The following is a 23,516-nucleotide window of genomic DNA, read 5'->3' as shown; positions in this document are numbered from 1 at the left end:
AAAATTATATAATACAACTGTGCTTTGGTCCGTTGTGGTTCCATATCTATAACAACACTAGCATTACCTTTCTCTGTGAAATGAAAATCGCCTGAGAATCCATTTGACTTAATCTGTGCTGCTGAACCAATGTTTCTGCTATGACTATTTACAATTGCTAATGAGTAGTAGTAATATTTAGCCGGTCTCCCATGTATTCACAGTCTTATGACAGTTCACATGAAACAACAGTACACATGTAGAGTTATTTCTTGTACATTCGGCTTCAAGCAGAATTTCCAAACGTGCTGCAAAAAGGAAACACATGGTGGTAGAGAGATAACTAAAAGGTGTTATTTTAAACTTTTGTCATGACATGCCCTGTTCAACCATGTAATTCATAGAGAAAGCAGGGTTATCTGTTTAATTTACACTAACATAGTAGCATATTCTGCAGCAACCTTAAAATTGTTCCTGCACAGAGTTTTCAAACGACATTTGCCACCGATGTAGGTAGTCATGGCGCAGAGTTTTCCTGCACAGATCTTTTATATGAACATAAATAAAACAATACTCCCTCTGTCTCAAAATCTAAGATGTTTTTTGGCAGTCTCAAAATGTAAGATATTTTTTGACAAACATCTTACATTTTGAGACAGAGACCCACATAACACAGTGCACGAACTGACCCCCAGGTACACTAACTCTAGACAGCCCATTGTTCTGATTTCGAAAAGTTTATGTCTGTGTTGGTGTTCTTTTATAGATGTTTCTTCTTGAATTTCCTGCTGCTTTTTTCTAATTGATTCAATCCCATGCCACTGGAATGACATACTTCACTGGTGGTTGCTACAATTGTTTACTGGCTTACCTTTTCTCAAAACTCCAGAATTTATTGTGTATTTTGTTTTCACTCTCGCTATATCTAAGTTATGATCGGAAAGGCAGCAGCAAGCAGCCCCTAATCTCGCCGGCAACGTGGCCGTGTTAGCCGAGATGGAGGCAGCATTGCCTAGAACGCCACCTGGAGTTTGCCTTCTATATCTAGAGCATGCTCCAATCTTTCTAAGCGCACCAAAAGCCTTGATGGCGTGCATTGCTCTTGCTCGAGCCAGCAGCACACTGATAATCTGCCCACGACGGTGAGAACATGATGTAGTACACCGGTGACCAGTGACCAATGACCAATGACCTCAAGGAGTTGGAGCTGCTAGACACATACACTGACATCTTGGACACCAGTCTATTGTGACAAGACAATCCATGTTTATTGGGTCGTCTGGTCTTATGCACTTTAGATCCACTTAACCTACAGAGCGCACACAATTGAATACTAGCATTTGCAAGGAATGTAATTTTAGTTTAAGAAAACCTCAGATTATATACACGATTTTCAAGTTTTATTTGTTTATATTTCGATATTGAGTATATCATTTGATACGTGTGTTTACCATAGACATTGCTTGGGTGCTTGGTTCAACCATGCTTCTGTACAGGGCAATGGCATGAAAATGTGTGATTGGGACTCTCAGTTGATTTAATTCTGTGGATTGTTCGTCAAAAACCATGTTAAGAGAAATACGTGCCTCTGAAGGAGCTGATTGGTGGTGTCTACAGTTGACCTACCTGGTCCTCTTGTAAGTGAACCCCCAGGTAACGGGTGTTGGAAAATGAAAATCATATAGAGGTACGGGCATTTTCATTTATTTACACTGCACCTGAAAAGAGCATAAAAGGCTTGGTAGCTGAGCTTTTTAAAATGTCATTGTTCTTTGTGTGTTGCCTCTGTCTTTGATATAAGCAATCGCTGTATGTTCTCACGGGATCTCGTGTGATGATTCTGGTGTTTGATGCCATGTCAAGTAACAAACAACCTGATAGGGAAAATGAACAATAGGGTAGTTGCTGTACCAAGGGCGCTACAACCAAAAGAGGATATTATGCCGATTTGAGATGTCACTAGCTAATAGTGGGTGTGGTAAGAAGGCAGTAATGATGGACGCAGCATCTTTCCAACCGAAAACACCATGTGAGCTGCTTGGGTGCTGTTCAGTCAGCTTTGTGGTGTCCAGTCTACTAAGTGATGATTCTGGTGTTTGATGCCATGTCAAGTACTCCCTCTGTAAAGAAATATAAGAATGTTTAGGTCACTACTTTAGTGATTTAAACGCTCATATTTATTTACGGAGGGAGTAACAAACAACTTGATAGGGAAAAGGAACAGACAGGGTAGTTGCTGTACCAAGAGTGCTACAGCCAAAAGAAAATGTTATGCCGATTTGAGATGTCACTAGCGAATAGTGTGGTAATAAGGCAGTAATGATGGACGCGGCATCTTTGTCCCCAAAACACCATGTGAAACTGTTTGGGTGCTGTCTAGTCTGCTGAAAGTTTGGAGTCACTAGCTGCTTCAAATGCTGACTTACATGCCCAGGAAATCACCCATTCAAAAGGTTCCCTGCGTGTTAGTATCTTTGAATATGATGAAGATTTGGCTGGTGAAAGCTCTGCTATGCACATTCTGCCGCCTTCCTTTTCCCCATTATTTGATCTTTGTGTCTTCACTCACTCTTTCTTTACCCTACCATCTTACGTTTATATGGCCGACTTCTTCGGGTTTCCTAGTTGATCCGGCAATATCACTGTACACTTTTTTTTTCGATAAACAGGGGAGCCCCCCGGCTGCATTTTTATTGAGTTCTTACAAATCAATACTGCGGGAACCATGTCCATAATGGCAGGCACAGAGTTTAAACCATAAAAGATATTCACAGGAGAGACAGGTCGAACAGAAACACTCAAGATATTACTCCCTCTGTCCCATAATAAAGGACGTTTTTGCAAGCTAACATAGTTTGCGAAAACGTCTTATATTATGGGACGGAGGGAGTAGTTAACTATCTACACTTCAAAATATCCTGATTTTAGATTGAAAGGCTCATCGCCCTGTTCCATTTACTTGAAGTGAAACAACTATCAATATTATACAGCACCAAATGATACAGGCCATAAAGGATGGAATTTAAATAGAATCCAGGACAAATAAGGACACAACGCTAGAAGGATAAGAACATCAAACGCCAGCTTGAGTGCCATATCCTGGGAACTACTGCTTCGGGGGTCCCGGTACCCAGCATCAGAACAGTCTTTCGCTTCTTCACACAGAGCCAAGCCATCAAAATATATTTAGTATTGGCAATTTTGTTTTCATGAAGCCTGAGAAAATGTTTTGTTGATGAAGACCTTAATAAGCTTGTAGGTTCCTGAGATTCTGCTTTCTTACTGTCAGAACTGCTACAGCTTCTGTTGATGCTAAGGAAAATTATACTTCCTCTGTCCCAAAATAGTACTCCCTCTGTCCCAAAATTCTTGTCTTAGATTTGTCTAGATACGGATATATCAAGTCAGGTTTTAGTATTAGATGCATCCGTATGTAGACTCTTGATATATCCGTATCTAGACAAATCTAAGACAAGAATTTTGGGACGGAGGGAGTACAAAGTTGTATCAAGTCTGTGACACTCATTTTGGGACAGAGGGAGTATAATACAACTGTGCATTACCTTTCTCTGTGAAATGTATATTGCCTGAGAATCTATTTGACTGAATTTGTGCATTTAGCTGGTCTCCCATGTATTCACAGTCGTATGGCAGTTCACATGAAACAACAGTACACATGTAGAGTTATTTCTTGTCCATTCGGCTTCATTTAGAATTTCCAAACGTGCTGCAAAAAGGAAACACATGGTGGTAGAGAGATAACAAAAAGGGGTTGTTTTCAAACTTTTGTCATGACATGCCCTGTTCAACCATGTAATCCATAGAGAAAGCAGGGTTCTCTGTTTAATTTACACTAACATAGTAGCATGTTCTGCAGCAACCTTAAAGTTGTTCCTGCACAGAGTTTTCAAGCATAACATTTTCCATCGATGTAGGTAGTCATGGCACTGGATATAAACTCAATCCAGATCTTTTATATGGACATTAAATAAAATAATACCACCTCTGTAACTAAATAGAAGATGTTTTTGCTGTTCAAATTGAACTACAAAAGCGTCTTATATTTTAGTAGTAGTATACAGACCCATATAACGCATTGCCCGAACTGACCCGAGTACACTAATCCCCGACAGCCCATTGTTCTGATTTTGAAAAATTTAAGTCTATGTTGCTGGTTCTTTCTTAGAATTGTTTTTCTAGAATCTCCTACTGCCTTTTTTCTAATTGATTCAATCCCATGCCACTGGAATGACATGCTTCAATGGTGGCTGCCACTATTGTTTATCGGCTAACTGTTTCTCAAAATTCCAGAACTTACAGCGCATCTTTATTTTTACTCTCCTGCTATATCTCCAATTTATGATTGGCAAGGCAGGAGCTCCTAATCTCATCGGCAATGTGGCCGTGTGTAGCAGCATTGCTAGAACGCTGCCTGGACTTTGCCTTCAATATCTGGAGCATGTTCCAATCTTTCTAAAGCTCACCAAAATCCTTGATGGCGTGCACCGCTCTTGCTCGAGCCGGCAGCACAGTGATGATCTGACCATGATGGTGAGAACATGATGTACTACACCGGTTTCCAATGAGCTCAAGGAGTTTGGAGCTGCTAGACACATACACTGACATCTGGACACTAGTCTACTGGGATAGGACAATCCCAGTCTATTTGTCTGCCTAGTCTGATATACTTGAGATCCACTTAGCCTAGAGACTGCACACGGTAAAATACTAGCATTTGGAAGGACTAGAATTTTAGCTTAAGGAAACCTCAGATAATATACAGGATGTTCAAGTTTCATTTGTTTATATTCCGATATTGAGTATATCGAACGTTTGATACGTGTGCTTACCATAGACATTGCTTGGGTGTTTGGTTCTACCATGCTTCTGTACAGGGCAAGGGCATGAAAAATGGGTGATTGGGCCCAGATAATATGAATTGCTCATCGAAAAACATGTTAGAGAAATACGTGTGCTCATGCTTGCCTCCGAAGGAGCTGATTGATGATGTCTAAAGTTGTCCTCCTGTTAGTGAAAATGAAAAACGTAGAGGTACATTCATGTTCAGCAGATGAACCGAGCTTTGCTAAATATGATTGCACAAGTAACAAATTGCTATCTGTTCTATCATTGTTCATAGTGTGTTGCCTGTCTTTGATGCTATAAGCGATTGCTGTATGTTCTCACGGAATCTCGTGTGATGATTCTGGTGTCTGATGGGTTGTTGCTGTACGTACAACCAAAACAAGATATTGTGCCGATTTGAGATGTCACTAGCTAATAGTGTGGTAAGAAGGGGGTCAGTAATGATGGACGCGGCATCTTTCCCCCAAAACACACACCATGTGAACTGTTTGGGTGCTGTTCAGTCAGCTTTGTGCTGTCTAGTCTGCTGGAAGTTTTGAGTCACTAGCTGCTTCAAGTGCTGACTTACATGCCCAGGGAGGAAAGCATCCACTCGAAAGGTTCCCTGCCTGCATGTTAGCATCTTTGAATGTGATGAAGATTTGGTTGGTGAAAGGCACATTCTGCTGCCTTCCTTTCCCCCACTAGTTGGTCCTTGTGTCTTCACTCTTTTCTTTACCCTGCAAAACTTTGGGTGACCGCGGCGCAAAGAAACTAGGGAACATCATAGTGTACGAGTAATTGCCATGCCGCATTTGTGAGTGCGTTGTAAAGAAGTCTGAAATCTACTCTCCCTTATTTAACTGAAGAGGCAAATCTTTTGCCTCAATTTCAAAGAAATAAAATAGCAATCGCATCGTATGCATGACCGCCAGTGGTCATATCCCTGTGCATTGTCCGTCGTCTTTCACTGGGATCTTTACAAGCCTTCTTCTCTACAGTAGCTTTTACTACAATCGAAACTTCCTCTTTAATTCCTTCTTCCATAGCAGGTGCGCCACTGCAGAAGAAATGGCCAAATGGATGCAGAGATGTATGATACTTGATCGCGCAAACCAATCAATCTGAGGAAGCGCGCCTACTGGCTACTGGGACGGGATCTTTGTCGGCCGGGTACGCGGCGGTAGCGACGAGTGAAGTGACACATAACATGGACTGCCCACCGGAGCACCCGATCCCGATGGCTGGCCCTCGTTTCCTGGACGACTGGGCACGGCCATGTGACCGAGCGAGCACCCAACCCAACCGCCGGGAGCAAGTGCCGACTGCTAGAGGGTCCCTGCTAGAGTGGTGCTAGGCCAGTAGGAGTAGCACCCTAGTACCACCATGTGCGGCTGCCGACTCTGGGAGATGAACGCCGTTGCGCCGGTACGTAAACCAATGCTTGGTGCTGAGACCCCGACAGGCTCCTTGGGTCAGTCATGTCGACGTCCGGAATCTGAACGTGGCATGATGCATGCTTAGATATTTCTACGCCATGAATGATGATACGTACTCGTGTATGATGATATGTGTGTGCATATGGCAAAACACATGGGCACGCACTGTATCGTTAGGTCTTTAGTGTTGGTGTGTATGTGGTTCCTCATGCTGGCCGAACCGATAGCCAAACGTGATTGCACCCGTACATGCCGCCTTCGATGCGGAGACGTAGGTGGCAAACATTTCAGAGCCTTTCTTTCTCTAGATTCCTTGTGAGGGGAAGTTTGTTCTGAAGCTAAGAACATCTTCAGCAGAAGATGTAAAATTTAGATCTTCAAAAGGTGTTTTATACATCTAAAAAAAAGGGTCAACTCCAAACGATGCAAAACGAAGATGTAAAACAGCTACTCCAATAGAAGATGCAAATGGAGATGTAAAAACTATATTTCAACTAGTACTTCATTTGAGGGGACGGCGGGGTCATGCGAGGTCGGAGCGGCAGTGTGTGGAGGTGGACGGCGAAGCAGAGGCGACGGGGCGGACGACGTGGGGGCAACGTCGAGCGGCGGTGACGGGGTGGAAGGCGCGCGGGTAGTGAGGTTATTGGGCGAGGTCGGAGCGGCGACGTCGGGCGGCGGGGTGGGGGCGGGTGACTCGAGCGACGGACGGGGGTTGGGCCGAATCGGGCGGCGACGGGCGGCGGAAATTAGTGGCGGCCGACGGTGGAGGAACTTGGGGCGGGGGGGGGGGGGGGGGGGGGGGGGGGGGGAGTCATGGCGGGCCCGACGGCTGGTCACGCAGAAGAGAATGGAACGACAGTTGGCAGGCGGTTGCGTTTTTACATTTTCCATAGGTGGAGATGCAAACTTGCACCGCGAGATGTTGTAGCTTACATCTTTGAAAGGCGCAGATGTAATTTTTTTTTTGCATCTACACTATCCGTTGGACAGGTGTTTTTGGTCCTTGAAAATGAAAAATTAATTATTTTTGCATATATATATATATGTGTATCTTTTATTAGAGATGCTCTAAAATGCTCGAACAGGCAGATCAGATCAGGTGGTGGCGGAATTGGCAAACCAACCGTCCATCCCTGTCGAGCAAGACCATGCGTGCAACTCGAAAATGCTTATACCCTACGTAATGATTCTACTTACCGTGCAACTCTGGCCGGCAGCGAGCGAGGCAACGACCAAACGGAAGGTCCAGAATCGCCGCATGCAGGCCACAAGCCCGGAACCGTTGCTTTGCGGAGGAGTACGTCAGATTACGATTCGAGTGGGAATGGACGATCGACCAACCCAGACCAGACCCAAGACATAAAGCTTCCACAAAGCTATGGACTTCTAGTGGCTCTCGTGATTTCCAAACATATGATCCGATCGAGTACTAGCTAGAGTTATCATGCATGTGCACCTCATGCATGGGGACACCAACCACGCACGCACGCGCGCACGTTGAGAATTCGTCCGTCCGGTCGTCGAGTCTTCTTCACAAACTTGTGAAGAGCACCTACCTACCTACGTAAAAAAAAAGAGCACCTACCTACGTCACGGCCGGGTGTATTGGAATTCTCTCGAACTGAACTTCCTAGTTTTCTACATACGTATGTACTCCTTCCGTCCGGAAATATTTGTCGAAGAAATGCATATAAAAATAAATGTATCTAGAACTAAAATATATCTAGATACATCCATTTTTCCGACGAGTATTTCCGAACGGAGGGAGTACCTAACCATGGTGTTCCGTCGCAACAAGTTTTCTTGTTTGCTTTGTTGATGGCATCACTGCCTACGTACGAATCATGGAGTAAGACGCTTTTGCCAATACTTAATTGCTCACTGTCACTCATCTTAAGCATGCATTTGGGTGATCGCTACGCTCCCACTAGTTATCCATCGTCAGGCATCAATGATTGCAGAGTTTGGTCATGAAATTTGTTAAACGCGCGCCTTGTGCCAGTATTTGGATGCGTCTGGTAGTCTACACGAGGGCCTACCAGACTCACGCGGTGCAAAAAATAGCATGTCTAGTTGCTTGAGCTGCATCTGCCCGCACGACTTTTAAAGCACTTCCAAACCAGGCTGAGGGGGAACGACCAAATCGACCGCCATTTCTTGTGCTAGGCTGTGTGGCGAGCCACGCTTGGCTCTCGCCTGCACCTGTGGGGAAGCGGAAGAGACGGATGGGACGTCTCTAACACGCCTTAACTCTCACGCCTCGCTTCCCTCACTGCCCAACCCCATTCACTCATCACTCTCTCACCGTCGCTTCGGTCTCTCCGATGGCCGCTCCACCACCACGCCGCCCCAGTCCCATTCATGTCGACCCAAAGTACAACAACCGCTAGGTCGAAAGCCTAACGGAGGAAGGCGTTGACCACAGCCGGTTGCTGACGGCTATCCGGTCCCCGTCCCCCTTCTGCAGGAGGCCATGGTCCGCAACAATCAATCCTCCATCGGCGTTCACTCCAATGTCTACGGCAGGGACCGGTAGTTCTTCAGTTGTGGCGGCGGCGACATACTGGATGGGAGCTGCACGTGCCAGCACCTCGACCGCACCCGGGGCGATGTTTGCCATTCTCGTGCGAGAGTTTTCTACACTCGCTCAGGCCACTCCCTCAACTGCGACGCTGTGGACCTCTAGTGCGGCGATTGTGACGGCTGTTGCAGCAACAATTGGGTTGTCAGATTGGGTTTCGACACATCCACCTTGGCCGGACCATCATTCCCATCTGGGTTTGGTCCAGCGCAGTCTACACCTCCACCTCCGGTGGCACCCCAGGTAAATCTGGTAAGTAAATCTCTTGTCTACATATTCAAATTGTGGGGCGGTTAGGGTTTTGTTGGGGAAGTTGCTTTGATCTGAATGATTTGATTGGATTAGATTAGATTCGAATCTATTCGCGTCGAATCTATTTGAACCATGCTATGTGCATACAATTTGTACTTTCCATGTGCTTATAATGTGTTCGTGTTGATGCTATGTGCATGGTTCCTACGAATGTGTCCATGCTATTTATGATTACTGATTTTTTTAACAATGCTAGAAACATGTTGGTGCTATGTATGATTACTAGGAATGTTAGCCTAGTGCTTGCCATATGCTATCGTAGAACATGCATGATCAGAGTAGGAATGATATGCTTGCTATGTTTGCATGATTACTAGGAATGATATGCTTGTTAAATGTGTTTGCTATGTTTACATGCCCACTGCTCATAGCAATGTGCATACGTACTGATCAGTGCTATGATCAGTAGGCACTGGCCATAGCAATGTGCATGCCCACTGATCATAGCAACATGCATTGCTCAAGTCACTGCCTAGTTGTGCAGTGCAACGATGTTACTCGTTGTTGTCTTATGAACTAAAAAAGCGATGAAGACTGAGTAAGACCGAGTCGGTCATGAGGTCCCAGTCGTGGAAGACACGGCGTCGAGGACTTCATCCCCGAGAACCAGTGACTAGCAAGGATAGACATGTCAGGGAGGAGGAAGGAGGCGGCGAAGCTGTTGCCCAAGATTGGTTGTCCACCGAGGATTTTGCGCGCGGATCCGAAATGCTGAGAATATCACCATGTTCGTCATCCCAAAGGCTTTTCAGCCTGTGATGAGAAAGTGGATATACGCCTGCCTCACGCTCAGCATCAAGCTCTCCGCCAACAGGTGGTACGAGTACTTCGTGCATGTCTAGGACTTCAACGAGGAGCTCGTGCTAGGGCAGGGCTGGCAGTGCTTCTCCCAGAAGCACAAGATCAAGCCCTGCGACATTATTGTTGTCAAGCTTGATAACCTCGACCCGAAGGTTCAGATATCGACGTCAAGAACTCTAGGATTTGCCGGTTAAGATGCCATAAGCGCGTCTATCAAGGGTCATCTAACCCAGCCCAGGCAATCTGAAGGTCCGCGAAGGCCGTTTGATGTAAGCAGTAGTAGTCTGATCGGTGGGTTTGTTAAAACTGGCCATATTTTACTCAGGGAGGAACACCCTTCTGATGTGGTGCGGGGGAAAGGGATGCCCCCACTATTCTAAAAACTAACATATGTTAAACCGTTGATGTCGGTTAAGTGGTAATTTAGGCACCGTTGATGTGTTAATCTTGTGTTGTTGCATGTTTTATGTGTTGTGTATTAAGCTATGAAGTGTGGTGCACATTGATTGCTAGTTTACTTGATTTGAAAGGGGCGGGCAGAACAACATATTGCACACAAATAAATTGTTGTGATTTGCATAGCAGAACAACACATTGCACACAAACAAATTGTTGTGATTTGCATATGCTCACACCCGAATCACAAATACAGACGACCAAACAACAGGTATAAGTCTGCTCAGTGGTGCGATGCAGAACATTGTCGTTTGCACTCAGCCTCTCCTAGTTGAGTATACATGCAATTGACCCAAAAACGGTGGAGGCATCCAAACAGACCCTTCGTGTGCGGTGCATGTGTTTATTTATTTTCCTTTTTCTTTTTTCTCAGCTACTGGAATTTTATGTTTAGTTTCCTGAATGCATTTTCTTTTCCGTGGAACTAAAGGTAGGTCAAGAAACCCAGCCGGAGCTTGGCCAAACTACCTACCTAGACTCTGTTCGGTAATCACCCGCTCCCAGAACCTGCGGAGCGGGGAAACTGCGACTCCTCCATTTTACACTGTAGCTCCGCCAACTCCGCTCCGAGAGTTGTGGAGCGGAGTGGTACCGAACAGGGCCCTAGTCTATCCCAATCCCACTACCAAATGTTTGGAGCATTGATCCCGCGTGATCAGCCGCCAAGCACACTGTAGTATACCACATAAACAACAGATCAGGACACGTCTGCGAGATAATGACTACTGGTCTTAGCTTAGAAAGCCTAGCGAGCATGCGTTGCGCGCTCAGCTGCTTCCCACGTGCACAGAACTGCAGACCACGCAGCGCTGCATATTTTAAGCAGCTCTCTTTAGGCACAAGATTCGCACCCAGGCGTGCCGACGTACTACTACGTCCGTTCCGTTAGTTAACCCCATTTCTTTATAATGATCCAGTAGAATTATGCCGACGGCCGGTCAGTGTCCAGTGGATGCGAAGCCTATGTCATGCATCGTCGGCTGATCGGGCTTGCAGAGGTTTGGCCTCCTCCTGCGCCTTTTAGTCATCGTCATCATCATCCCCGGTCGAAAGGTAGGCCGTCGAAAAGATACACTATCATATCATATCCGTTGAATTAACAACTAAACAAAAGCGTGTGGTTCATTTCGGTAGCCATGCCGTCCGGAGGTGCTGTAGTTCATCGAGTGAACGCGCTGTTCGTTTCCACGCCACACCGGTCGAGGAAGTAATATATGTCGATCGTGTGGCCTTCTGATCACACACCTTTTCATTTCATAGTGTATCTGGGCAGCAAAGCGAATTGGCCAAACTAAAGGGAACCCCGGGCGTCATGCTTGTCTCTTTGATCCACACTTATATTAGGGTTACTTTCATTAGTACGTATAATTTTTCGGTGCTAGACATGCACTAGTGCATGAGATCCTGGACCACACACGTTATCCGTGGTGCAGGAGCTTCCCTTCTTCGATCCATCTCATAATCCCCTTTATTTGGTTGAGTCACTTTAGTATTTGGATAGCTTGAGTTGCAAACGGATACTGTACTATAATTCATTCTTATTTATGTATTTCTGTGGGAAGTATTGTAATGCATTCAACAACTCAAAATGGAACGGGTAAGGTGACAATTATCTTCGCTAAAAAAATGTTACGACGTAATGGATTTCAAAAATTACCTTCAACCACCATCGTTGTTTTATAACTTTTTTATGATATATAAATATGAGACATAAAAAAGTTATACTCGTATAATCTAGAATAAAATTTCCCCAACTCCTGATCAACCTTATCACCGGTGGTCTCATAGATAGCAGAAGCGGTGTAGTCTGTTGGTGAAGCCCGATGGTTCCCGCAGCTAGGTTATACCTCTCAGCAGGGAGAATTTCTCCGAGACAATTCGCCGATCAAGAGTCGAAGTAGACGACCCCTCCGGGGTTCCACACGTTCCAAACTAGTGGCACAGAGGAGGGCAGGGGGGTCGTCTGGTCGTTGCTCTTATGGAGTGGTGGATCTGGTAGTGTCTTCGTGTGGGGCGATTTGATTTTTTGCCACCCTTTACTTTGGACTTTGACATTTTGCCACTAGTTACATTGTAATTGATCTGATGACACTTATTTCTTTGGACTTTGATCTTTTGCCACTTTTCAACACAAAAACAATTTATGAAAATAATAGACAAACTAAGTACAAGAAATAGAGGACCATTGTACCCTTGTACCTGTTTGACCTAAACAGAGCACATCCTTAGCCATTCCCATCCAAATCAGTGCATGAACCCCTGCACATAACCACAGCCGCCGCCGGTGTACCCTGCTGCTCCCCCGCCGGGCCTTGCTGCTGCCCTGCGGCCTTCGCCCTCTGCTGCCTCAAAAGCTTCCCCGACTCCTCCTGCTGCCTCACGTACGCGGGCTGCCCCTGCTGCTCCCATGAGCTCCATTATACATCTCCATAAGGTCAAAACTGAAATGCATAGAGCCGTTGAACCAATGATCCAAATTGCGTGAAACCTTCCCAGATTAGTCACACATATATGAATGATTTACTGTAATTTTTTGAATTTTTTCTGACAACTTTTAAATTTCGGTCAAAAGATGGTCAAACTAGTTAAGCTCAAAGTCCAAAATGCATTTTGCCGTTGAACCAATGATCCAAATTGCATGAAACTTTCCCAGACTAGTCGTACATATATGAATGATTTTTTGAAATTATTTGAAACTTTTCTGACAACTTTCAAATTTCGGCCAAAATATGATTAAACTAGTTAAACTCAAAGTTAAAATGCATTTTGCCGTTGAACCGATGATCGAAATTGCATGGAACTTTTCCAGATTAGTCACACATATATGAATGATTTTCTGTAATTCTTTGAAAATTTTCTAGGTGGTTCAAAAAAATTGTTCAAAATTTGGGCAGCATTTTGGATCAATTTGGACAGCATTTTGGCTGTTTTTTCACTTTTGAAGACATGTATGCGCACAACATCCAAATTCAAACATATATTTTCAGATGGACATATTCATACACCAGGACAGAATATGAAGACAATATAGCGAAATAAAGCATTTAACATGTTTATATACCATCTACCATAAGGCCATAATTGCTGTCATGTTTTACAAACAAAAGCACAAGGCCATAGTAGTTGCCATGTTACAAACAATAGCTGCTGGCATGTTACATCCAAAGTAAAGGATGCTAAGTTTGTCATATTACAACCAAAACTATAGAGAAGATCAAGCACAACACTAGTACTTCCTTCTCTTCGGGGTCGACATTCTAGCTTTTGAGCTTGAGGCCATGTCATATGCTATCATGGTGTCCTCCACGGTTGGGGTAGGTTTCTGCGACGCCTCATCAGCCTATGCCATGGCCAACATCCTTCTTGTCACTGGATTGGGACGTCCTTGGAGACTCGCTGGCATAGTGATCATGTGCCTTGTTGGAGTGACAGCCACATCAAGCTGTGGTGCTGCATGTGTTACCTCATCAGCCAATGCCGAAGGCAACAACTTGCTCGCTTCCATCGTCAAGCTTGTAGACATAACGAGCTACTCTAATAGTTAATGTGAAGACCAGCAGCAGAGGAGGCGGCCTACTCAACAATGACCAATAAGGAGCAACATACTATGGAGTTAGTGTGTATTCGCTAATGTACTGGACAATGAGCACCAAAAAGAAGCTACTTTGCTTTCTCACCTCGGCTTGGGAACAAACAAAGGAGGAAAGTCGAAGCCGTCGTAGTGATCACCTCTCTCCGGTTCAGCAGTCTTCAACACCTAGCTCATCTGAGTTATGTGGTCTGTAACAGCAAAAAATCAAGCAAAAATCATGATATGTACAGCAGCAAGTAAGCAGCAGCGGCAATAGAAGCAATACACAGCAGCAGCACATAGCAGCGGAGATCAATGCCTGAACAGCAACAACGACTACATGGACTCACAGTGGAGATCAATGCCAAGATGAGGGGCAAACTAGTGGACTGGATCTTGGAAGTGCACAACAAGTTCGACCTGATGCCAGGGTCGCTCTACCTGACAGTGTACATCATTGCGCTTACATCTTCCTACTGCGCTCCCCCAAGGCCGCCTCAGATCAAAAGGACAAGGAGATAAAAAGGACTATGTAGATTCTTGTGATGTATGAGCACTGCATGTACAGCAAGAGTTTGTGTGCTGATGTCTTCGCCTGGGCTTATGTATGTGCGCAGATGGACAGCAGCAGCACATAGCGGCCACGGCAGAAGCATGAACCTGAGAATCCGCGAATTCCAGGTGCAGCGGCGGCCGTCGATGCGCGGGCGAGCCGGGGGCTGTGCGGGGCGTCGCGAGCCGGCGAGTAGCGGCTAGGCTCTGACCGGCCGCCGCCGCCGCTCCGCTTGCTTGTTACCCTAACCCTAGGGGCGCCGCCGAGGAGATGAGCGCGAGAGAGGGAGGGGAAAGAGGGAGGGAGCGAGAGAGAGGGACTCACCAGGGCCGCCGCCGCCATCCAGTAGCCGCCGTCGTCACCTGCGTTCGACCCTGCGTGCGAGAGAGGGGATGAGAACGACCGACAGCTCCTCTGTTCCTGGTCAATCGAGAGGTAAGGGCAAGTTCGTCATTTTTTGTGGGACCCATTTGACAGAGGGCAAAATATCAAACACCCAGGTAAAAAGTGTCACCAGATCAAATACAAAATAAAAAGTGGAAAATCGTCAATGTGCCAAGTAAGGGGTGGCAAATTGTCAAATTCCCCCTTCGTGTGAAGGGTGGTCTTCGATCAAATGTCTTTCGCTAGAGTAGACGATGTCGCTTCGTGTCTTGGTTATGTAACTCCTTTGGTCCGCAACGTTCGCCAATTTTGCTGTCGTCGGGGAGCTTATGAGGTTATGTCTCATCGGATCTCTCTAGTTAGATTTTAGATGTTGTCCAACCCTCTTCTTCGCCTTCTTCGGGACAACGATCTATTTTTCAAATTGTTATCGCCAACATCTTCTTACTCCGATCGGTGAATTCCTGGTTGATGCGTCAATGTTAGCATGACTCTGATGGTGTTTCAGAGGTGCATATGTGACATCGAGCTTCACTCTGGCACGGCACCGACAAGTGCACGAAGTAAACAACACCCAATTTCACAAGGGCATGTGTGTAGTTTTTTTTAGGATAACCTAGCAAGGGTTTGTCGACATTAATATAGGATATTTGGCTCGATTTTTTAAGTATCCAATTTGTAAAAATGGAGCACGTGGCGATCATCCTATTGGAAGAAAAACATGTTAATATGTTCAGAGACTTGAATCTCCATCGATCTTTTTCTTTTTCTGCGTAAAATAGTATTGCCCAGTGTAAATCACAAAGCAAAACTCAAATGGTCTTTAAAATCAACTCATATTTAAGAAAATAAGTAGACAAACAAGGCAGTAGCAAAACTTTTATGAAGTCCATGTAGTCAAAGCTTTTAGAGTATCGATGGATTGTACCCTTGTATTCAACTAATAAAGGAGAATGTACATTTATTGACAATTTTCACTGTAGCTGACACAAAAATGCTTGGATCATGGTAATCAATCTATTTATAAACGGAAATATCGGTGAGACACCATCCTCTTAACCAGTGACGGTGCCAGGATTTAGCTAGGACCCAGGCAAGCCCAGACGGGCTACTTGCTACACTGTGAAACAGTGTCCTATTTGCTACAGCTCTTGACTATTCAACCATTGGCTGATTCTTGTGGTTAGCAAAAAAAGTTGTAAATATGTGATCTAGCAATTTGCGTTCATATAAGCAAAAAGGTATTCATTATCATAATTTTTGACGGAGTATATATCGTAATTAATGAAACATACTGTTGCACGGATCTTGAAGTATGTCGGTTTGTTGTGACGCCTAAGCGCTACAAATTCTTGTTTTTTTGAAAGTTGGCTGATTAATACGGAGTAGTATTAGCAAAAACCGAAAGAAGATAAAAATCGTGTGTAACCACGGGGAGGGATCGCATCCACCGCGCCTATCCGACACGTCGCCCCCCTCGCGCTCGTCCCGGGGCCGATCCTTCTCGGGCCCTTCCGGAAACGCACCGGCGTCGGTTCGACGGCATTCCCGCGGCCGGGCCAGGCGTCCGTAGATGGCATCGCATCAACGGCGCGGCAGGAGGTTGGCGGCGCGACGCGATTAGATCGATAACGATATTACCTGTCGCCTCATCCCCTCGGCCGATCGCCAGCGGGCCGCGCGTGCGCGCTTTAAATTCCCCTGTGCGTACGTGTGGGGAGGGAGCGGTTGGTTTGCCCTGGCACGCCCGCCGACCGCCCGACGTCGACGGCCGAGCCTCCCTCCGTCCTCGCGGGGCCGTTTTTCGGGTAAAGTGGTTAATCGACATCCGCCATGCATGGCATGCACGCAAGCGTGCCGGATGTGTGCGGCCCTCCGTGCACCAGCCGTCCATTTGTCGATCGGGGGGTCGATGGATGCACGGCCGACCGGAACGAAAGCACGCGGGATATGGCCTGGCCTCGTTGGGTCGTGCACGCTAATCAGTAGCTCGGGTGCTTGGACTTGCTACCAGCTCGTCTGGTTGTTAGTTGGATCTTGATCTAGTGTGTCAACCAACCTTTTCGAAAGACATGGCCCCTAAAATAATATGAATTGTCGAAGAAGAAGAATTGCTCAGTTTGAATGGCTCTACACGACAACTTCTAGACTTCCCAGGTGAACATCCTTCGCGGCATCACTGTCGAGCACCTCTCTAAGTTTGTCATCCTTTGGGAGAAAGTCTTCTATATCCACCTCAACATGTACACGCCCGACACTATCACCTGGAAGTTCACCATTGATGGACACTACTCGGCGACGTCGGCCTACAAGGCGCAGTTCTTTGGCCGTACCGACACTGAGATGGTAGATTTGGGCGCCTCCTAAATGCAAATTCTTCGCTTGGTTGGCAATCAACAATAGGATCTGGACAGCGGATAGGCTTCAACGTCGTGGGTGGCCAAACTGTACCCTTTGCCCCCTATGTAAGCAGGTTCAAGAGTCAGCGGCCCACCTTCTATTCCAATGCAGATACACTATGAGAGTTTGGCGCATGATCAAAGATTGGCTAGGCCTCCATGATGTGCATTCTAGTGATTGGAGTGACGCGACTTCCGTTAAAGAGTGGTGGAGCCACAATGCTACCAAGAAGACACAATCGCGAAGACCACTCGCTTCCTTGATACTTCTTATCTCTTGGGAGCTGTGGAATGAGAGGAATGCGCGGATCTTTCGTAATACTGATGTCCCGGTTGGAGTCATTGTTGCTAGGATTAAAGAGGAGGCGTCGCTTTGGAGCATGGCGGGGGCGAGGCACTTGAGTAACATAATGCCGCGAGAGTAATTGTTGTAATTCGGCCATGGGCCTTAACCTCTTAAACTTCTCTCTTAAGCAATGAAAATGGCAAATCTTTTGCCGCGTTTCAAAAAAAAAACTTTTCGAAAGACGTATGGACTGATCAAAGACCTGTATGCTAGTCCTGTGTTCAAGGACGGATACATTAGTTTTCAGCTAACAGTACTGCATCAGCATTTTCGCACTGCTGTTTTCTCCGAAAGTGTGTCTACACGTTTTCCAGAAAGTGGAATTAAACAAACATAAACAAATCCAACTACTCGTGCAGGAAGGAACACAGCTCCATTCGTTCAGGTGAGAACTGAGGACTGAACTCTGAAGAGATGCAGAGTGGGAGGGCGTCTTCTCCTTTTCTTTCCGATTAAAAAGAGCCATTAGCGCTTTTTGGGGTTGTGCGGTTCCTGTATCCTTCTTCGGGGGACCCCTCATCACCTTGTAGTACTGCGGTGCGGTGGTTGTGAAACACGGTCACCGTCTCTCACTCGCACGATAGAGCGGCAAGAAACATGACGACGATCGAGGGCCATACAAACATGCCGAAAGCTACAGACCGACCATCGATCAGGAGGAGCGGACCCAAAACGTCACATTTTTCACGCCGCCGATCCGTGCCTGCCCGCTAATACCCTCACCTTCAAGTCTTGTCTTCCTCCGTGTACTGACTAGGTGTCCGTCTTGCAAAAGGGCTGCCTAGCTACAAAAATGGGTCAAATTTCACGGACGGATAACCATGCTGCCTCCACTACGGACCAAATCGCTCGTTCGGCGTTTTGGCTCGAGCCTCCCGCGGTCATGTTTGGAAGAGAACATAGTACGAAACCAAGTTCCACAACAAAGACAAGAGAGGCAACATTTTCCTCACCAGATTCAGCGTCCACCCTCTCGCATCTGACGACGGACGACGGGCGGTGGCCGTGGGAAAAAAATACAAACGACAAGCCCCCATTTCAACCCAAAACGCCTAGAAGCAAAGAAAAAACCTCGGTTCATCCGAATTGGACTACTGTAACTCGCAGCAATGGATCAATCTATCTGATTCTGATCTTTTACTGACAGAGCAGAGAGGCAAGCAAGCAAGCTTCAGTTTTACATGGGCACCAAATATTGCTATTCACTGCACCGCACCCCCAACAGAAACACACAAGCAGAGATGCATAGAAAGTAAGTAACACTACGCGAACACATGACAAGAAACTGTAGTCAGCACAATCACCATATGATTATCATTACTATCAACAAATGTACACACGAGGCATGACATAAGCCAACAAGCATAGGCAATAGCAGTCGACACTCAACAGTGTGTACATATACCAACATGTGTGATCAAATGAACAATATAACTAGCAGCGGGCACCAGCTGAGCTACGGTCGCTCTGTAGAAGCAAGCACCGGCAGAGCAGCTACGAGCTGGGCCCCTCTTCCTCTCCCTCTCTCTATTTCTAATCCTCACTTCCCTGTGCCACCATGAGTGGCAGCTAGGTTTTACTACAAGCACTACTTAATTACACTGGTGTGGGCTGAAGCAAGTGTGAGCTAACTGAATATGAACAGAGACCAACTACTAGTGTGAGCTAACCGCAGGTGCAGGGGGGGATGGAAGGGAAGATTCCGGGGATCTCCTATGCCTAAGGCGAGGCTCCCTCTGGCAACTTCCTCTTTCCATCTCCTCCTCTGCTTCTTGCCGTCCTCCGGGAAACGTGGAGGCGGCAAGCGTGGCCGGGCTCGATCGGCTCAGGCCTGGGATTCGAGCTCCTTGCCGGTGACGAAGGTGCCGTGGAAGCCGTATGGCACGCGGGACGGCAGCTGGATCGTCGCCTCCAGCCGCATGTCGGCGGCATTGACCACCAGGAGCTCCGACGTGCCGGCCGCCTCGTCGTGCACGAAGGTGAGAATGTACCCGTCGTCCTCGCCGCGGGACGTGGCCGGGTCCATGGGCACGAAGCAGGGCTCGCCGCCGAACCGGCCCTCGCCGTACTCGAACTTGGTGAGCTCCCCCGTGGCGAGGTCCACCTTGGCGAAGCCGGACACCTTGGGCCACGGCTCGGCCACGGCCAGGTAGGCGTACCGCGTCTTGCGGCCCAGCAGGTTGGAGTTCACCATGCCGACCTCCAGGTTCACCTGCTCCGACAGCGCCAGGATGGGGCGGCGCGTGGACTCGCCGGTGCGGGTGTTGAGGCGGATCTCCGTGAGCACGCTCTCCAGGCACTCGTCCGACTCGTTGAAGATGGAGTCGGCGGGGGTCATGCAGGAGCCGATCACCACCACCTCGTCGGTCTCCTCCTCCTCCCACGCGTTCCAGAGGTGGAAGCAGAAGCAGTCCGGCACGTCCACCCACACCATCTCCGACGCGTCCGCCGCGCACTTTGGCAGCACGCCGAAGCGGGACGTCTTCTCCTTGTCGAGCACCACGGGCGAGCCGCCGCGCAGCATCTCTTGCAGCTTGAACACCACCTGATGGTCAGGCACGACGACATAATTCTCGGTGATGGCGAAGTCGTGGATCATGGTGGGCTGGTCCAGCGGGATCTCGACGTCGGCCGACTTGGTGCCGTCGGCCTTGAAGTAGAAGTACTTGAGGTAGGGCTTCTTGATGACGTCGTAGCTGAGCGCGTGGAGCTCCCCGGTGGCGGGGTCGAGTTTGGGGTGCGCGATCATGGGGCACTCGAGCTGCCCGTCGAAGTCGTAGCGGCCGACGGTCTGGAGATCGCCGTCGTCGGTGACGCGGACGTGGTACGGGATGTCGTCCTCGGACATGGCGAGGAGGTGGCCGTTGAAGTAGACAAGGCCGGCGTTGGCCACGCCGGTGCCGCGCGAGGGGTCGATGAGGCCGCAGGCCGCGCGGGCGTAGAACAGAGCAAGGCGCGCGATCCCGGAGTGGCCGTGGAGCTCGCCGATGGCCTTGGGGAACATGGGGCGGCCGAGCGCGCGCTCCTGCTGCAGGCGCTCCGTCTCGGTGAAGCGGGAGGCGTAGGTCTCGGCGACGCCGTTGCGGATCCGCAGGGCGTGCACCATGCCGTCGCCGTCGAACAGGTGGTGCCCGGCGACGGGGTCGAAGTGCGGGTTGGCGCCGTTCCGGGCGTACACACCGTTGATGAAAGGGGGGATGCGGCCGGTGACCGGCAGAGCCTGCACGGGCGGGGTCTCCCCGACGGGCGCGAAGTTGCCGGCGATCTGCACCGCGGGGTCGACCGTCCTGGAGAGGCCGTGGGGGCGCTCCAGCACGTTGGCCACGAAGCCCTCCTCGAAGGCGTCGAGCGCCGTGGCCGCGGCGCGCTGGAAGAAGTTGAGCTTCTTCTCCTGCCTCTCCACGGCGGGCGCCTTGGGGACGGCAATGAGGGGCTTGGCCGGCGCGGCGTCGGCGCCGCGCACGAACCGGGACGGGGCCGGCGCGCGCGGCGGGGAGCTGACGGCGCGGGCGGAGAAGCTGAGCGAGCCGGACCGGCCCGTGCGGCGCGGCGTGTGCCGCTGTATGGAGGAGACCGAGGTGGAGGCTGTGAGTGTCTGCATCTGCGGCGGCGGCGAGACTCCGGTGGGGTTTGGGCGGAATTGGCGTGGGTTTTGTTGCGAGAGAGAGAGAGGGAGAGCGTGCGGTGCGGGAGTGAGGAGGTCTGGATGGACCGGTGGATGGTTGATGTCTGGAGGTCGGAGGGCGAGCGTATATATAGAGTTTGAGCGGGCGGGCAGGGCAGGGGAGGCCGATACGCGTTGGTAAAAGAGATGGATCGACGGGAGTGTGGTGGACGGTTTGAACGGGGAGTCCAAGGACTCGCACACACTGGGGGGAGTGGGGGGGCGCCCACGTGGTGCGCTGCGGGGGGCGGCAGCGGGGACGAGCTGACTGGGACGTGCCCCGAGCGCCCACTTTGCTGCTGCCGCTGCGTCTTCTTGCTGGCTTTTCTTCCCTTTTTTAATCCATATAACATGTGTCGACAGGTAACAGTAGGGGGCGAGTACCGACTAACGATCGAGTTTCTCTCCCTCGCGCCAATTCGGAGGCTCTTGTTTTCTCTGCCCTTGGTACTTGCACCTTGGACTCTTCCATGTGCCCTATCCCTTCCTTTGCTTGCTTGGAGGACAGCGCGGTGCCATCAGCAGATATTTTTCCCTCAGCTCCGGTAGCAGCACCATTAGCAGCATAATTAAACAGTATCCCCGTTGATGTAGCACGCAGGGTACCCCGACCATCCGCCGTCGACGATCGCGCCTGCAGCGTACAGCGAGGCTCAGCATCTGCGACAAGGGCGCGCGGTGTGGCCTTGTGTATCGTCCGTCCGGGGACAGTTGGGCAAATCAGACCGCGGAGGCCCTAATTTGCTGCCCCTTTGGCGGCACCACGCTCGTCAATTGCGCCTGGTCGGCTGAATTGTCTCGACCGGAGCATCATTTCCCCGGTGTAACGGAGGCTATGCCAGGGGGATCGCCCAGCATCCGTATGCCGAACAGAGACACGTTTTACTTAGATCGTATAACAAATATAATCGTGGCTTAATTAACCCCGGCACGGCACGGTGGTTCCAAGTATCAAGGGACGGCGGAGCGGCGGGGAGGGGACAAGCGCGGGGTGGGGGGCTCAGGTGCCGCCCGCGCGCGCCCACATGGTCCCCGGCATGGCCGAGCGGGCGAGCCAGGCCGCGCCCGGCAGCGTCTTCTACCATCGGCCCCCCATGCCCCTACGGGCGCGTGAACGCGCCACGTACGCCGTCGGGCGCTTGTTCGCTTCTGCTGCGTGCCCGGAGGAGGTGGTCACCCGTGGCCCGGAGCCGAGATGGACGCACGCAGCCGCAGCGGCAGAGCGGCCACCCATCCCACGCCGCGGCCATGCCATGCCCCCCGCCCCTCTTGACACCCCACATGCGCCCCATTTGGCACGGCCACGGCTGGGCGGCTCGCTGCCGGCCGGCCTCTCTACTTCCTAGTACTCGCACTGCACGTTTCACATGACCTTATCTTGCTTTCACACTGGCATCCACTGGTGAGTGAGTGAGTGAGTGAGCCGGCCAACGGTGATTTGGTCGGTGCACCCCGACCGCCCGGTGGTTCTGTTTCCACTGCCGCACGGTGGGCCGCGCGGGCTCGACAGTGTCTTTGACTAACGAGTACTAGCAGCGACCAGTGCCCAAGTGAGCGCGAACTATAGCTAGTAGGAAAATGATAAGTTGGTTTTTGTTTCATTTTTCTTTCGATTCGAAGCATGCATACGTGATGGCTTCACTTTCGTGGGGCTTGCTCAGCTCTGTACAGTAGTGTACAACAGAGTGTAGAGTACGCGGACTTCGCTTTGCAAGGTGGTTAAGCGTGCATGCTCTGTCGGAGAATGGTTGGTGGACGACGCGGTCGGCGTGGTGGAAAACAACAGCGTGCACGGCGGCGTGGATCACTCTCGGGCCGACGCTCCAGTGGAGTACCTCCCGCGATATTTTTATTTTTTTAGATAGGCATATAACCACATGCAAGTATGTCATGTTCTCCGATCTTCCATCAAAATATATCCTCACGTGTTTTTTTTCTTTAATAACCATGTTGAATCTGCTCAAGTTTATAAAAATAACCAATCAGCATTTGCTACACCAACACAGCGGTCCGACAGCCGTTTCCTCCAGTAGGGCTCGTGAACGCCGCGTGGCACCGCTCTGGCTCGCCGCTGAGGCCAAATCAAGCTTTTTAAGCCGGTCGGCGCCCCCCAACCCTAGCCACATTCACCTCATCCCTCTTTGCGCCGTCAGCCTGAGCCCATCCTCCTCTCTCCCGCTTCG

General features: G+C 49.1%; 1 protein-coding gene and 1 long non-coding RNA gene across 2 annotated transcripts; both read right to left on the bottom strand.

Annotated features, from left to right (window-relative positions):
• Positions 1–13,444: 13,444 nt before the first annotated feature.
• LOC125556639 lies at positions 13,445–15,000 on the bottom strand. Its single transcript, XR_007305160.1, has 3 exons — positions 14,865–15,000; positions 14,094–14,196; positions 13,445–13,989 (listed from the first exon to the last, which is right to left on the bottom strand). It is a non-coding gene; the product is annotated as an uncharacterized LOC125556639 (long non-coding RNA).
• Positions 15,001–18,957: 3,957 nt separating this feature from the next.
• Positions 18,958–21,392, bottom strand: LOC125510509 (9-cis-epoxycarotenoid dioxygenase NCED3, chloroplastic-like). Its single transcript, XM_048675717.1, has one exon. It carries the CDS (start codon positions 21,268–21,270, stop codon positions 19,495–19,497), a length of 1,776 nt encoding a protein of 591 aa, XP_048531674.1. The 5' UTR covers positions 21,271–21,392; the 3' UTR covers positions 18,958–19,494.
• Between the last annotated feature and the right edge of the window lie 2,124 nt (positions 21,393–23,516).

The sequence above is a fragment of the Triticum urartu genome, chromosome 5 (genome assembly GCF_003073215.2).
Source record: "Triticum urartu cultivar G1812 chromosome 5, Tu2.1, whole genome shotgun sequence".
Lineage (NCBI taxonomy): Eukaryota > Viridiplantae > Streptophyta > Magnoliopsida > Poales > Poaceae > Triticum > Triticum urartu.
The sequence above is the reverse complement of the archived record's forward strand: the minus strand, read 5'-3'. Positions and strand labels throughout refer to the sequence as shown.